The 17,612-nt window shown below is 44.6% G+C and overlaps 1 protein-coding gene across 1 annotated transcript in view; it reads left to right on the top strand.

The window, feature by feature from the left end:
• LOC111974815 (pre-B-cell leukemia transcription factor 3) overlaps positions 1 to 17,254 on the top strand; it is a 94,205-nt gene extending 76,951 nt beyond the window's left edge. Inside the window, exons 7-9 of the mRNA XM_070447017.1 lie at positions 4 to 143; positions 2,211 to 2,300; positions 17,164 to 17,254. Of these exons, the coding sequence (XP_070303118.1) occupies positions 4 to 143; positions 2,211 to 2,257 (187 nt within the window). The 3' untranslated portion in view covers positions 2,258 to 2,300; positions 17,164 to 17,254. The remainder of the gene's footprint in view (positions 1 to 3; positions 144 to 2,210; positions 2,301 to 17,163) is intronic.
• The last annotated feature ends 358 nt before the right edge of the window (positions 17,255 to 17,612 follow it).

Raw genomic sequence — 17,612 nt, 5'->3', positions numbered from 1 at the left:
GAGGATCCGGTACAAGAAGAACATAGGCAAGTTCCAGGAAGAAGCTAACCTGTACGCTGCTAAGACTGCAGTAACAGCAGCGCATGCAGTGGCCGCCGCAGTGCAGAACAGCCAGACCAACTCCCCTACCACACCCAACTCCGGTAGGCACCCCTGTGCAGGCCCTAACTCTGCATCCACCCCCAGCCTCAGCCCCCAGCCCCCATGCTTAACCCCCACTCACGCACCATTCACACAGGCAGGAGTGACAGGCACTGCTCCCAGCCTTGGGATCACAGAGTCTCCTGTCTTTGATACAGTCGATGCCAAAATAAGACAAGCAAACTCATGCATAAAGAGTGCATTCTGGTTTGTGAACCGAGAACAGATGTATATCTGACAAAGACAATTTCAAATGATGTCACTGAGGGTTGTTTTCCTTGACTTTTCCTCAAACCCCCTCTAATTTGTCAAACTGTAGCTCCACTGTATGGTAGTGCATTTTATTCTAAGAGAGATTGAAAATAATAGCTGGGAGCAGTTAGAGTAGACTGTATAGGTTACACCAATGTGAAATAACAACAGCAATGCAAACAATTTTAATGAATAATGGGACTCACAAATTACAGTACTTCTTCAGGTTCTTTTAACCTCCCAAACTCTGGGGACATGTTCTTGAGCATGCAGTCTCTGAATGGGGATTCTTACCAAGGGGCACAAGTCGGAGCCAATGTGCAGTCACAGGTAGGAGCCACAAACAGGGACAGGTCTTATGTGCAAATGCACAGAGCCGTCCCAGTTTTGCCTGTGTGCTGAGCCATCCACAGTGCAGTCTTGAAGTACAGTAACTAAGACATGCTTCCCACATTGGGCCAGCTCAGATTCCCACAGTGTCATAGTCTCTACTGTAAAAGTAACAAAGTGGGCTCCATTGTCTATTTTGAGAACATTGAAAGTGTTTACTGACTGTAATTCGCTTTGGATGGAATATTCTGGCCTAACTAAAAATATCCCACCCCATTGCTATCAACAATTATTTCTAAAAGACTCCAGAAAATGTATTTATTTAATCTCTGTAACTGACTCGATTGAAGATTCCCATTTTGTGAATGCATTTGGCTTTGACTTGAGCTCTTGGGTTGGTGTTGGGTTTTATGGTATTGTATTCTCCCTACAGTTCTGTCTTGTATTCTTTCCTGTCTTTGTCTCATMTTGGTTGTGTTGCATTTTGTTGTTGTTGTCATCCATTATGTTATTTCTTCAGGTTCAGAGACAGACATAGAGAAACATTGCCAGAAGTTACTGACCCTYCCGTTACACTTGTTTACACTGAACTGCACTGGGGTCGGAACGCAATCATGGTGACATTAAGACACCGTGGAGCCGTCGTGAGATATGAGTTGGAAAACGTACCTCAATGCAGGGATGGGATATTCCACTGTACTAAAAATGTTACCTTTATCCACACTGCTCCATATAGAAGATTGGAATACTACCAGTTTTCCCGGAAACCTGCCCTTTTTGTTCTCATGCTAGCTAGCATTAGCCACATCAGCCATTATTGAATGGCATGTGACGTTGAACAACAAACGAGCTGATTGGCTGACACTGCCAATCCAAAATGCCTGCGGTGGCTAATGCTAGCCAACATTGAGGATGAAAAGGGCAGTTTTCCCTTAAAATTAGAAGTATTTCATTCTTGTCGGTGTATCAGTGTGGATAAAGATTAAATTTGGAGTACAGTGGCATATCCCATCCCTGCATTGAGGTACGTTTTCTGACCAGTATCTTGCGCCGGTTCCATGGTGTCTTAATGTAACCATGATTGTGTTCCGAACCCAATGCAGCTCAGTGTAAACAAGTGTAACGGTAGGGTCAGTATCTTCTGGCAAAGAGAAYCATATCCATAAACATGTCAGATGCCCCCATTAGAACTAGAGATGAATGGTTTTGGACATAGTCGCAGGAAGTAGGGGTGCTGAGGGTGCCCCCCCTCCCAACAACAGCACCACCAACCCATCTTCCAGCTGCCATGGTTTCATAAAGTGCACACACCAATCATAACATCATGGAGAGATTAGTCTGGTTAACGTGTTGTCTGTGTCTCATAGTCCCTTCCCACATGGAGTAAGTTTTGTATGTTTTGAAACATGGCATTGAGCATGTGTGTTAATGTAAAACCCCATGCCATAGTGAGTTGACAGCCATGCCCACCCTCTCTCTCCCATCAGGTGGATACCCTGCGCCATGTTATCAGTCAGACGGCAGGATACAGTGAAGCTCTAGGAGTGAACACTATGTACAGTCCACACGGCTTGAATGTAAGTGTCTCTGCTTCCTCTTTGTAGGTACCATTCTGGAGACAGTGGTTATACCTTGAGCAGACCTTGTCCAACCTGGATCCATTCTACTGCAAACATTAGTCACAGTATGTTAGTAGTAAGCTCGGATACAGTTCACCTTGCCTTGCTTCCCACTGTGATAAAAGTGAAAGCTTAGGCAAATTAATTGCACTCATTTATTTTCTTTCTTGACCCGTTATACATTTCCTTTTCTCAGAACAAAGTTTTGAATGTTACTAGAACAGGTTTTATTGAAATCTAGGCTGTCAGGAACATAGTAAGAATAGATGGCTAATCTGAGCTCAGTGAGCCAGGGAAGTGAGAAACTCCATTCAGCACTGCCATATCAAATGATTGAGCTTCTTAAAGGATGAAGAGAACATGTGACATAGGAGATTAGAGATTGTAGGTATGTTGGTACATTTTCTTTGCAGGAGGATAAATGCATAGTTTAATAAAGCACACATAGATCATAGTGCAGGTGTAATTAAATCCCCCTGTTTTTGCTTTTATAAACATCTTGTAATACCTTATGTGACTGAAACCAAAATGAAATGAGTAGGCTTTTAGTTGTGTATCTATGTTTGATTTAGCTTTTTTTAAATGCTTCAGAGACGTTGCCATATCCTTATCATCATGATAAAATATGAAAGTGAGATCGCCTGCAGCCTTTTACAGACGTGACTTCCATCTTCCTTGATGAGGCCTGATATGGTGCTTTTTTGTAATACAGTGCATAATCTGAAGCCATCAGASTAAAGATTCATTTATTTGATGAGAGAGAGCAAGAAAAGAGAGCAGCAGAGGGAGGATGAGAAATGGCTACTGACATATTTCCCTTAGCAATATCAGAGAGAAAATATTACCATTTGTTGTCTTRATGTTGCCATGGTTGGGATAGTGAAGGCTCAGTTATCTTCAGCTTCCCATCATGACAGCTATTGTTATTGAGAGGCATTTGAATATCATGACCTTATATGTACAGTCTAAAATAATCATATAAAAGTTATACATTTTCAGTAATACAACGAGATAAACTGAATACRTTCGACATTATGAACCTTGGTCAACAGTTTCGATTATTATTTTTTTCTTCAAACTTGACAATCACTCCAGTCCCAATTCATTGTATAAAAGTTGGATACATGCAGTTGAAGTCAGAAGTTTACATACACTTACGTTGGAGTCATTAAAACTCATTTTTCAACCACTCCACACATTTCTTGTTAACAAACTATAGTTTTGGCAAGTTGGTTAGGACATCTACTTTGTGCATGACACAAGTAATTTTTCCAAGAATTGTTTACAGACAGATTATTTCACTTATAATTCACTGTATCATAATTCCAGTGGGTCAGAAGTTTAATACACTAAGTTGACTGTGCCTTTAAACAGCTTGGAAAATTTCAGAAAATGATGTCATGGCTTTAGAAGCTTCTGCTAGGCTAATTGACATAATTTGAGTCAATTGGAGCTGTACCTGTGGATGTATTTCAAGGCCTACCTTCAAACTCAGTGCCTCTTTGCTTGACATCATGGGYAAATCAAAAGAAATCAGTCAAGACCTCCACAAGTCAGTCAAGAAAATTGTCAAGAAAATTGTACACCTCCACAAGTCTGGTTCATCCTTGGGAGCAATTTCCAAACGCCTGATGCTACCACGTTCATCTGTACAAACAATAGTACGCAGGTATAAACACCATGGGACCACGCAGCCGTCATACCGCTCAGGAAGGAGACGCGTTCTGTCTCCTAGAGTTGAACATATTTTGGTGCGAAAAGTGCAAATAAATCCCAGAACAACAGCAAAGGACCCTGTGAAGATGCTGGAGGAAACAGGTACAAAGTATCTATATCCACAGTAAAACGAGTCCTATATCGACAGCAAGGAAGAAGCCACTGCTACAACACCGACATAAAAAAGCCAGACTATGGTTTGCAACTGCACATGGGGACAAAGATCGGACTTTTTGGAGAAATGTCCTTTGGTCTGATGAAACAAAAATAAAACTGTTTGGCCATAATGACCATCGTTATGTTTGGAGGAAAAAGGGGGAGGATTGCATGCCGAAGAATACCATCCCAACCGTGAAGCACGGGGGTGGCAGCATCATGTTGTGGGGGTGCTTTGCTGCAGGAGGGACTGGTGCACTTCACAAAATAGATGCAATATGAGGCAGGAAAAATTAGATGTGGATATAATTGAAGCAACATCTCAAACATCAGTCAGGAAGTATAACGCTTGGTTGCAAATGTTCTTCCAAATGGACAATGACCCCATGCATACTTCCAAAGTTGTTGCAAAATGGCTTAAGGACAATGTAGTCAAGGGTATTGGAGTGGCCATCACAAAGCCCTGACTTCAATCCCATAGAATATTTGTGGGCAGTAACTGAAAAACGTGTGCGAGCAAGGAGGCCCACAAACCGACTCGGTTACACCAGCTCTGTAAGGAGGAATGGGAACAAATTCACCCAACTTATTGTGGGAAGCTTATGGAAGGCTACCCGAAACGTTGAACCAACCTTAAACAATTAAAGGCAATGCTACCAAATACTAATGAGTGTATATAAAACTGTCTGACCAACTGGGAATGCGATGAAAGAAATAAAAAGCTGACAAATGATCATTCTCTCTGCTATTATCTGACATTTCACATTTCTTAAACATGAAGTGGTGATCCTGTACTTGTTCGTGTCCTGTTTATATATATATTTACACCTTTCTTCGCATATCTTTTATCTATTTTATTATCCAAGAACTCAACTACAAAAGCTTTCCGGCAAAAGCTTTCCTGCAACCCGCTTCACCAATTACAAAAGTATTATTTACCTCAATCTGAAAAATCCATGCGTGGAAGCTAGCCCAGGGGCTAATTCAAAGCTAGCCTGAAAGCTAACCGGAAGCTACTCCGATAGCTAGCCAGAAGCTAATCTGTAGCTGCCCCGAAATTAGCCGGTTTGCTGGCTAGCGTTGGTGTTTTCAGCTGCCCACAGTTTAGTGGTCATCCAGCTATTCCTTTAAGCTGATAATCTACCGGCACTTTTTGTGCAACGGCAATCTGCACTTCGGACGGAGCATTCCCGGGACTCTTTTCCCTCTCAGGTTTTCACGCCGATTCCTAGCCGCAGGCTCTGGCTACACTGTACCTTGATTTCGCAGCTACTAGCTGCAAACCGTGTGACTATTGGCTTACCCGTCGACCCCGGAGGCAACTCTAATCATTCTGGAAGCTAGCGCTGAGGAGTTCCATACCATCCGGACCCGTTTCTGTTTGGTTGCTGCTCAGATACGGAAACCCACCGGGCCTTCCACGAACTGACTGCGCGACTGACGTGCCGACGTTATCTCCGAGGGAATTTAATCCAACTGGCACTCCGCCCGACGTTACCTGAACGCTCATGCTGAGGCCGCTAATCGTTAGCTGTCTTATCGGCTTGCTATTTGAACAAGTAATGGACAATATATTATTATTATTATTTATTTATTTTATTTTTTCCTTGGGTATAATATCTATTTTGCCAATTTTGGATTGATCCCCTCTACCACATCACGGAACCCCACTACACGGAACCCCACTAAACTCCTGACGGATAACGCACAGAGGTATCTACAAACGACCCTCCATCCTATGCTGCCTACCGATAGCCATAGTACCCGGCCAGCTGTCTGGATGCGCACGACCCCAACCACCTCTACTTCCACTGGACCCTTATTGCACTTCGATTAGCATGCCTCTCCTTAATGTAAATATGCCTTGTCCTTGCTGTTCTGGTTAGTGTTATTGGCTTATTTCAGCTGTACGAGGATTCTAGCCCTGCTGCTAATACCATATCCACCTCTCCAGTTCCAACCCCCACATATATGCGATTGACATCACCTGGGTTCAATGTAATGTTTCTAGAGCAAATATCTCTCTCATCATCACTCAATACCGTAAGGTATTTACCTCCACTGTATTTCACACCTACCATACATTTGTCTGTAATTATTCCTTAACTATTTATCGCCCCCAGAAACTCCTCCTTTTACTCTCTGCTTAGTAGTCTAGCGCGACCATTCCTCATAGCTTTTAGCGTACCGCTTTATCCTACTCTCCTCTGTTCCTTTGGATTGATGTAGAGGTGAATCAGGCGTGCAGTACCTGGCTCCACTCCTATTCCCAGTGCGCTCGTCTTTTGATGACTGTTCTGTAACCGTTAAAGCCTTGGCTTCTGCATGTTAACATTAGAAGCCTCCTCCTAAGTTTTGATTTTTGTTCACTGCTTTAGCACACTCTGCCACCCGGAGTTTATAGCCGTGATCTGAATCTGGCTATAAAAGACCACCAAAATTCAGACATTTTCACCCCAATACAAGATTTTCAGACAAGAATAGCAACGGCAGGAGGGCCGGTTTGGCGAATGTCTACTGCAGAAGACTGCCTAGCAGATTTGTTATACCTATCAGTCGTGTTCCCAAACAATTGAACTTCTACTTTTCAAAATCCACGCTCTCTAAAAAAAACTAAGTCTCTCACGTTGCCCCCACGCTGCCTATGGAGACCACCCCTGCCCAGCTGTGCTCTGGACACTATATGTATGAACTGATTGCCCCCAGCTATCTTCAGAGCTCGTGCTGCTTAGGCGACCCTAATTTTGAACTATGCTCAACACCCCAGCGCACCATACAATCTGAAAGCTTGATGCCCTCAACCTCACACAATTAATAACATGAACCTACACGTACCACGCACCAATTCCGTAACACGGGTACCCTCAATAGATAATCCTAAACAAAACTTGCGCCTCCAAATACACCTCTGCCGTTTTTCAAACAAATCTCAGCGATACTGCCTCATCTGCTGCATCCGTAATGGGTCAGCGTCAACGAGCCTCCATACATCACTGTCAAACGCTCTGAAACACTTCAAGCGAGCAGGCCTTCTAATCGACCTGGGCCGGGGTATCCTGGAAGGATATTGATCTCATTCCCGTCATAGAGGCATGCGGTTCATTTTTTTTAAATGCTTCCTCACCATCTTGAATAAGCCATGCCCCATTCAAGAAATTTAGAACCAGGAAACAGATATAGCCCTGGGTTCTCTCCTGACCTGACTGCCCTTAACCACAACAGAAAAACCTCCTATGGCGTTCTGCATTAGCATCGAACGCCCCCGTGATATGCAACTTTTCAGGGAAGCCAGAAACCAATATACACAGGCAGTTAGAACAGCCAAGGCTAGCTTTTTTCAAGCAGAATATTTGCTTCCTGCAAGACACAAATTCAAAAAGTTCTGGGACACCGTAAAGTCCATGGAGAAAAGAACACATCCTCCCAGCTTCCACCGCTCTTGAAGATAGGAAAACACTGTACCCACGACAAATCCACTATATTGAGAATTCAAATAAGCATTTTTTCTACGGCTGGCCATGCTTTCACTCTGCTACCCTACCCCGGACAACAGCACTGCCTCCCCTCTGCTACTAGCCCAGCCTTCCCACTTTTTTTTCTCTTTCTCCAAATACAGTCAGCTGATGTTCTAAAGAAGCTGCAAATTCTGGACCTTACAAATCAGCCGGGCTAGATAATCTGGACCTTTCTTCTAAAACATCTTGCTGAAATTGTTGCACCCCTATTACTAGCCTCTTCAACCTCTCGCGTGTCGTCTGAGATCCCCAAAGATTTGGAAAGCAGCTGCGGTTATCCCCCTCTTCAAGGGGGGGAACCCTTGACCCTAACTGCTACAGGACCTATATCTATCCTACCTGCCCTTCTAAGGTCTTCGAAAGCCAAAGTCAACAACAGATTACCGACCATTTCGAATCCCACCACACTTCTCCGATAATGCAATCTGGTTTCAGAGCTGGTCATGGGTGCACCTCAGCCACGCTCAAGGTCATAAACGATATCGTAAACCGCATCGATAGGAAACAATACTGTGCAAGCCGTATTCATTGACCTGGCAAGGCCTTTGAATCTGTCAATCACCACATCCTCATGGCAGACTGACAGCCTTGGTTTCTCTATATGATTGCCTCGCCTGGTTCACCAACTACTTTCTGATCCGAGTTCAGTGTGTCAATCGGAGGGTCTGTTGTCCGGGCCTCTGGCAGTCTCTATGGGGGTGCCACAGGTTTCAATTCTTGGACGACTCTACTTCTCTGTTACATCAATGATGTCGCTCTTCTTGCTGGTGATTCTCTGATCACCTCTACGCAGACGACACTATTTCTGTATACTTCTGGCCTTTCTTTTGACACTGTGTTAACAACCCTCCAGGCGAGCTTCAATGCCATAACAACTCTCTTCCGTGGCCTCCAACTGCGTCTTAAATACAAGTAAAACCAAATGCATGCTCTTCAACCGATCGCTGCCTGCTCCTGCCGCTGTCCAACATCACTAGTTTGGACGGCTCTTGAACTTAGAATATGTGGACACCTCAAGATATCTAGGGTGTCTGGTTAGACTGTAAACTCTCCTTCCAGACTACAATCAAACATCTCAATCCAAAGTCAATCTAGAATTGGCTTCCTATTCCGCAACAAAGCATCCTTTATCATGCTGCCAAACATACCCTTGTAAAAACTGACATCCTACCATCCTCGACTTCGGTGATGTCATTTACAAAATAGCCTCCAAAACCTAACCAATAATGGATGCAGTCTATCACACCGTGCCATCCGTTTTGTCACCAAAAGCCCCATATACTACCCACACTGCGACCTGTACACTCTCTTGGCTGGCCCTCGCTTCATACCGTCGCCAAACCCACTGGTTCCAGTCATTACAAGACCTGCTAGGTAAAGTCCCCCTTTACTCACGCTCGCTGGTACCATAGCAGCACCTACCTGTAGCACGCGCTCTCAGCAGGTATATCTCTCTAGTCACCCCAAAACCAATTCTTCCTTGGACGCCTCTCCTTCCAGTTCTCTGCTGCCAATGACTGGAACGTAACTACAAAATCTCTGAAACTGGAAACACCTATCTCCCTCACTAGCTTTAAGCACCAGCTGTCAGAGCAGCTCATAGATACTGCACCTGTACATAACCCATCACAATTTAGCCCAAAAACTACTCTTTACCTACTGTATTTATTTATTAATTATTTGCTCCTTTGCACCCCATTATTTCTGTCTCTACTTTGCACTCTCTTCCACTGCAAACAACCATTCCATTGTTTTTTTTTGTTTTTTTTATTTTACTTGCTGTGTTGTACTCACTTCGCTCATGGCCTTTATATTTTTTATTTATTTATACATATTTGTTTGCCTTTCACCTCCCTTATCTCACCTCACTTGCTCACATTGTATATAGACTTATTTATTTTTTTTTTCACTGTATTATTGACTATATGTTTGTTTTACTCCATGTGTAACTATGTGTTGTTGTATGTGTCGAACTGCTTTGCTTTATCTTGGCCAGGTCGCAATTGTAAATGAGAACGTGTTCTCAATTTGCCTACCTGGTTAAATAAAGGTTAAATAATAAATAAATAAAATCCTAACTGACGCTAAGACATGGCCTGTTTTACTAGGATTAAATGTCAGGAATTGTGAAAAACTGAGTTTAAATGTATTTGGCTAAGGTGTATGTAAACTTCCGACTTCAACTGTATTTGGAAGAACATTAAATAACCACACCGTTTTTTTGTGGTGTTTACAATGTAAGCAAGCACTCTCTTGCTAAACCATAACACAGGCCGCCATTAGTGTTCTCAGACAGAGCTTGCTGTCATTTTGGTTTTGTTGAGCACCCTTTAGCCTGCAGGCCTTTAGAAGAAGTGTCAACCTCTAGCAGGCTCAACTGAAGTGTTTCACACTCTCCCACAAGGTTTCTCACTTTCCTTCACTGTTTATGCCAGAGCTCACTTAATCACCACATGAGAATATGCTCTGAAATCCAACATTAATGACAAGTCAACACATCCAATAAGGGCACCTGTGAAAAGAGGAAAAATATCCAGGCAACAAAAAAACATGCTTTGGATAATTAATTTCAAGAGATGGGGAGGCCTTCTCATCCAGCAATACTCTTATTTCAATGCAGTACCGACATTGTGACAAAGCTGACCAGCTATAGCTATTTATTGACCTATTCCAGGCGATCTAAATCATCAAAATACTAATTCCACCAATGAGCCACATGAGTACTAGAGCTCCCAGTTTACAGTAATGCAGACAAATTGTTTTGATAATGAAGTGCATCATAGGTAAATGAGCATACGCTAACCTTTTGTTTTGTTGATGTGACGGAGGTGATCCAGCAAAGGCTAGTCCCTGCCGCGAGCCAAGCCAAGTAAGGCTGGCTCAGACTGGTTCTCTTGGAAATGGCCTGCCCTGTCACTTCCACCTCACCCAGCCCCAGCCTTCCCTCTTCCTGACTGACAGAAGAATATGTAGCGACAAGCWGCTGAAATCTGATTGGACATTGATTTCAGAGTTCGCTCCCATTGGCTGAGACATAAGGCCAATTTGTTTCAAGGAGTCTCATTGCTAATGCTATTATAACGCAGAGAATGCCCATTTGCTTGGCAGTTATACTATATCAAAGGAGACTATGGATGGGAGATATCAAATTAAGTCAATGAATTCTAATGTATCTTTTTGCGCAATATTCCAAATACCTATATGGCAATAATCGTTTTRTWAAATTATTTTTATGAACGTTTATGTCCGCTTGTTCTCATAATGTATTTTTGGTCTTGTGTCTTTTGCTCCTCTGTGCTGTGTGCACCTTCCCATTTACATCTGAGATCTGTATCTAATGACGAGACGCTCATGTCTCCACCCTAACAATGGGAGTCGTTGTGCCAAAGGCTGGAAGGCAGGTGACAAGCTTAGGTCCAAAATAAGCACATAGAAACGCATTGGGCTRATTTTGGACAGATTTTAGTGAGAGTGAAACCTCTTGCTTCGCCTTTTCCTCTCTGTTTACACACACACGCCAAGCCCCTCCCCCTGCCACTCACAACAACAAAGATGAGAGAGCACTTCTTCCTCTCTGACAAGCGGTTTCAACTCGCCATTTGCATTTGAGGTTTGGTCCAACAGAATCAGTCATATGGACACAGAAACACATTGATACATTTTACTGTAATAGAGAAGTTAACCTTTCTAACAATACACTTTTTGTGTCTCAACTCCTCAAATTGTGCGCAGAGCAGACGCTACTAAAACAGGAGGATCAATTAACATGATTGTGGAAAATGTATGCTCAGTTTGTCCCACTATCAGCAGTTATACTAGCTGTCTAATTTGTGTTTTATAGATATGCAAGAAACATAAAACACAATTATATAAAGAATTGGCAACTCGTTCTCATTCTGAGAAATAAGGTAGGCCACTTGATTTCAACATGTGAACAAAGTGGACAGGCTAGCTGTTCAAACAGTTGGAGATGGACAGAAGGGTGTGTTCATAACAATTCAACTGTTCAACCTTGTTAACTAGCAAATAGATACAATTTTGCTAAACTTTACATATCAAGATTATCTGGCTACTCACTGAAATGTAGGCTTGTGCTTGACAGATTGTTTATGAGACCTGTGTTCATTTTCTATCATGCCTGCTGCAAGAAGTTAGTCAAATCAAAATCAAATGAAATTGTATTTGTCACATGCACCGAATACAACTGGTGTTGACTTTACCGTGAAATGCTTGCTTACGAGGAATTCCAAACTATGTTTAAAATAATTATACTAAAAAATATGTAACACGAGTCATACAAGTGCATTTTCATAAACAGACTTGAAAGCCAGATCACTGATTATTGAAAAGAAAATCCCAGGTTAAACTATTTTGATGAAATAATACAATTATTACTGTCTCTTTTGGTTTTTGCAAGGCTTATATTTAGCCTATTGTAGGTATAATTTCACAAGCCCTGAATTCATTAGTTTATTGCTGACTGTTTAAAATGTTAGTGTACTGACCTTTAATTGTACAACAGAGCTTATTTAGAAAATTGCCCATATACAGTGGGGAGAACAAGTATTTGATACTGTAACGGTCCTGACCTGTTTTATGTTGTTTTTGTATGTGTTTAGGTCAGGGCATGTGTTTTGGGTGGGCAGTCTATGTTATCTGTTTCTATGTTGGTTTTGGGTTGCCTGGTATGGCTCTTGATTAGAGGCAGGTGGTTTGCGTTTTCCTCTAATTAAGAGTCATATTTAGGTAGGGCGTTCTCACTGTTTGTTTGTGGGTGATTGTCTTCCGTGTCAGTGTTTTGTCGCACCATACGGGACTGTTCGGTTTGTTTCGTTTTTCCTTCGTCATCAATAAAAGAGATGGCGTATTTTCCAAATGCTGCGTTTTGGTCCGTCAATCCTCCACACGATCGTGACAGAATTACCCACCATAGGACCAAGCGGCATGTAAAGCGGCAACAGGACCCACCTACACAGGATTCTGGAGATGGAGGACGAACTGGATGGTAAGGGACCTTGGGCACAACCGGGAGAATATCGCCTCCCTCGTGAAGAGCTGGAAGCAGCGAAAGCCGAGAGGAGGCGATATGAGGAGGCAGCACGGAAGCAAGGCTGGAGACCCGTGAGTAATACCCAAAAATTTCTTGGGGAGGGGCTCATGGGAGTGTGGCGAGTCCAGATGGGAATCTGCGTCAACTCCCGTGCTACCCGTGAGGACTCTAAGAGGGAACCTGAGCCAGTCGGGTGATATTGGAGGTGAGCAATGGGAATGATACAGAGACTGTTAAGGATTTATTGGGGAGGTTGGAAGAGAGTGAAATGAGGGAGCTGCTGTGTTGGTGCGTGAGCACAAGATCCACCCGACAGAGCGTGTGCGGGATGTGATATTACCTGAGTCAGCTCTCCATGCTCGTCCTGATGTGCGTGCTAACCGTTGGGAATGACCGTCCCCAGACCAGGCCTCCTGTACGCCTCCCTAGTCCTGCACCTCCTGTATTAGCCCCACGTACTAACTCTCCTGTGACAGTCCCCAGCCCAGTACAACCAGTGCCTCCTCCACGCACTAGCCCTATGGTGCGTGTCTCCAGCCCTTTACCACCAGTGCCTAAACCACGCACCAAGCCTCCTGTGTGTCCCAGAGTCCTGGCGTCCTGTTGCTGCTCCCCGCACTAGCCCTGAGATGCGTGTCCCCAGTCCGGTACCACCAGTTCCGGCACCACGCACTAGGCCTAATGTGCGCTCCCAGGGTCCTGTACGCACTGTTCCTTCTCCCCGTACTCGCCCTGATGTGCGGGTCCTCAGCCCGGTACCACCAGTACCGGTACCACGCACAAGGCCTATAGTACGCCTTGAGAGTCCAGTGTGCCCTGTTGTTGCTCCCCGCACAGCCTTGAGATGCGTGTCCCTAGCCCGGTACCACCAGTTCCGGCACCACGCACCAGGCCTACCGTGCGCCTCAGCCGGCCAGAGCTGCCCGTCTGCCAAGCGCCATCTGAGCCATCCGTCTCCCCAGCGCCATCTGAGCCATCCGTCTCCCCAGCGCCATCTGAGCCATCCGTCTCCCCAGGCCATCGAGCCATCCGTCCCCAGCGCCATCTGAGCCATCCGTCTCCCCAGCGCCGTCTGAGCCATCCGTCTGCCCCGAGCCAGTAGAGCCGCCCGTCTGCCCGAGCCGTCAGAGCCGATAGTCAGTCAGGAGCCGCTAGAGCCATTCGTCAGACAGGATCTGCCAGAGCCGCCAACCAGACAGGATCTGCCAGAGCCGCCAACCAGACAGGATCTGCCAGAGCCGCCAACCAGACAGGATCCGCCAGCCAGCCATGAGCAGCCAGATCCGTCAGCCAGCCATGAGAAGCCAGATCCGTCAGCCAGCCATGAGCAGCCAGATCCGTCAGCCAGCCATGAGCAGCCAGATCCGTCAGCCAGCCATGAGCAGCCAGATCCGTCAGCAGCCATGAGCAGCCAGATCCGTCAGCCAGCCATGAGCAGCCAGATCCGTCAGCCAGCCATGAGCAGCCAGATCCGTCAGCCAGCCATGAGCAGCCAATCCTCGCCAGCATGAGCAGCCAGATCTGTCAGCCAGCCATGGGCCGTCCCTCAGTCCGGAGCTGCAGTCCCTCGGTCCGGAGCTGCCGTTCCTCAGTCCGAGGTGCCCCTTATCCTGGTGCTGCCCCTTATCCTGGTGCTCTCCCTTATCCTGGTGCTGCCCCTTACCCTGGTACTGCCCCTTAGTCCGGAGCTGCCCTTAGTCCGAGAGCTGCCCCTTAGTCCGAGCTGCCCCTTAGTCCGGAGCTGCCCTTAGTCCGGAGCTGCCCTTAGTCCGGAGCTGCCACTTAATTCAGTGGGGTTAATGTGGAGGGGGTCATTTGGAGGAAGCTAAGGAGGCGGTTAGTGACTGTGGTGGGGTGGGGACCACGACCAGTGCCGGAGCCGCCACCGTGGAAGGAAGCCCACCAGACCCTCCCCAGACTGTGTAATGGTGCGCCCGGAGTTCGCACCTTAAGGGGGGGTTATGTCACGCCCTGGCCTTAGTATTCTTTGTTTTCTTTATTATTTTAGTTAGGTCAGGGTGTGACATGGGGAATGTTTGTGTTTTGTCGGTTTTGGGTGATTATATGGTAAAGGGGGTGTTTGGTTTAGTGTATGGGTTGTGTAGTGGATGTGTCTAGCTGTGTCTATGTTGGTTTAGTTTTCTAGGAGAGTCTATGGTTGCCTGAATGAGTTCCCAATTAGAGACAGCTGATTTCTGTTGTTCTGATTGGGAGCCATATTTAGGGTACCATAGGCTTTCATTTGATGTGGGTAATTGTCTATGTTATACGTTTGTAGCCTGTGTGTGCACATCGTTTGATTAGCTTCACGATCGTTTATTGTTTTGTTTAGTGTGTAAGTGTTTTTGTTTCGTTTTTCCTTCGTCATCAATAAAAGAGATGGCGTATTTTCCAAATGCTGCGTTTTGGTCCGTCAATCCTCCACACGATCGTGACAGATACACTGCCGATTTTGCAGGTTTTCCTACTTACAAAGCATGTAGAGGTCTGTAATTTTATCATAGGTACACTTCAACTGTGAGAGACGGAATCTAAAACAAAAATCCAGAAAATCACATTGTATGATTTTTAAGTAATTAATTAGCATTTTGTTGCATGACATAAGTATTTGATCACCTACCAACCAGTAAGAATTCCGTCTCTCACATACCTGTTAGTTTTTCTTAAGAAGCCCTCCTGTTCTCCACTCATTACCTGTATTAACTGCACCTGTTTGAACTCGTTACCTGTATAAAAGACACCTGTCCACACACTCAATCAAACAGACTCCAACCTCTCCACAATGCCAAGACCAGAGAGCTGTGTAAGGACATCAGGGATAAAATTGTAGACCTGCACAAGGCTGGGATGGGCTACAGGACAATAGGCAAGCAGCTTGGTGAGAAGGCAACAACTGTTGGTGAAATTATTAGAAAATGGAAGAAGTTCAAGATGAGGGTCAATCACCCTCAGTCTGGGCTCCATGCAATCTACCTCGTACTAAGATCTCACCTCGTGGGGCATCAATGATCATGAGGAAGGTGAGGGATCAGCACCACGACAGGACCTGGTTAATGACCTGAAGAGAGCTGGGACCACAGTCTCAAAGAAAACCATTAGTAACACACTACGCGCTCTATTGATTAAAATCCTGCAGCACACGCAAGGTCCCCCTGCTCAAGCCAGCGCATGTCCCGGCCGTCCTTCTGCCAATGACCATCTGGATGATCCAGGGGAGGAATGGGAGAAGGTAATGTGGTTCCTTTGAGACAAAAATAGAGCTTTTTGGTCTTACACTCACTCGCCGTGTTTGGAGGAAGAAGAAGGATGAGTACAACCCCAGAACACCCCAACGTGAAGCATGGCGGTGGAAAACATTCTTTGGGGATGCTTTTCTGCAAAGGGGACAGGACGACTGCACCGTATGAGGAGGATGGATGGCCATGTATCGCGAGATCTTGGCCTACAACCTCCTTCCCTCAGTAAGAGTATGAAGATGGGTCGTTCTGGGTCTTCCAGCATGACAACGACCCAAAAAACACAGCCAGGGCAACTAAGGAGTGGCTCCGTAAGAAACATCTCAAGGTCCTGGAGTGGCCTAGCCAGTCTCCAGACCTGAACCCAATAGAAAATCTTTGGGTACAAAGCCGGATGCGCGATGCGGTAAGGAGCCCGAAACCTGAAGGATCTGGAGAAGGTCTGTATGGAGGAGTGGGCCAAAATCCCTGCTGCAGTGTGTGCAAACCTGGTCAAGAACTACAGGAAACATATGATCTCTGTAATTGCAAACAAAGGTTTCTGTACCAAATATTAAGTTCTCCTTTTCTGATGTATCAAATACTTATGTCATGCAATAAAATGCAAATAAATTACTTAAAAATCATACAATGTGATTTTCTGGATTTTTGATTCCGTCTCTCACAGTTGAAGTGTAGCTATGATAAAAAATTACAGACCTCTACATGCTTTGTAAGTAGGAAAACCTGCAAAATCGGCAGTGTATCAAATACTTGTTCTCCCCACTGTATATCGTGAATCGCCCAAGTGTGTAAAAATGTAGCTATGATTTTTAAGCCATATCGCCRAGCCCTAAAGGTGACACCTATTTGTATTAATTAATTAGTAAATGAGCATACATACACACACATACTGTGTACACAATGAGAATGACTATTATACCTTATGTTTTGGTTATCTGTATTCTACTAAATATATTTTATTGTACAGAGATATCTTATTCTCCCTCACATGAAAATGTCTTTTGGGGAATAATAACTGGTCTTGATTACAAATAGAGGCTCCTTACAAAAGCATTAGGTTGTTAACATGGACTTCTTCATTTGTAGTGAGATATTATATTACTAAGTATTTAATTGTGATCCCTTCTCTTCTGCTTCCTTCCTAGGCTAATGGGGGATGGCACGATACAACTACTCCATCTGCTGTAATCTCCCCAACAGAAGGACCTGGAAGTGTGCACTCTGATACCTCAAATTGATCTCTGTTATCGATGCATCTGATCCCCAAGCTGTAAAGCCTGAACTTTCACTGACTGACCAACCAGAGAGGATAAACAAAACTTTTTTTTCAGAACTAATTGTCTGCTGCATCTACCAGAGTCCTCAACTCCCCTCGCAATGACTTTCTACAATATGGACACCTGATGTTTTCTTGGTAGTTCAGTGACGTCGTCACTCAAACTTCATCAGTCTCATGATTATAATTCACCATTGCTATAGTTATGTTTGTCATTTGAAGGGGTAAGCACGTACTGTACAAATCAAACAAGACCCAGATCTTTATTGTGCAACATTCATTTCAATTGACAATTGATTTAAGAAATGATTTTTCCCA

Source organism: Salvelinus sp. IW2-2015, linkage group LG15, assembly GCF_002910315.2.
Source record: "Salvelinus sp. IW2-2015 linkage group LG15, ASM291031v2, whole genome shotgun sequence".
Classification (NCBI taxonomy): Eukaryota; Metazoa; Chordata; class Actinopteri; order Salmoniformes; family Salmonidae; genus Salvelinus; species Salvelinus sp. IW2-2015.
Note: the sequence above shows the minus strand (reverse complement) of the source record. Positions and strands in the feature narration are given on the sequence as shown.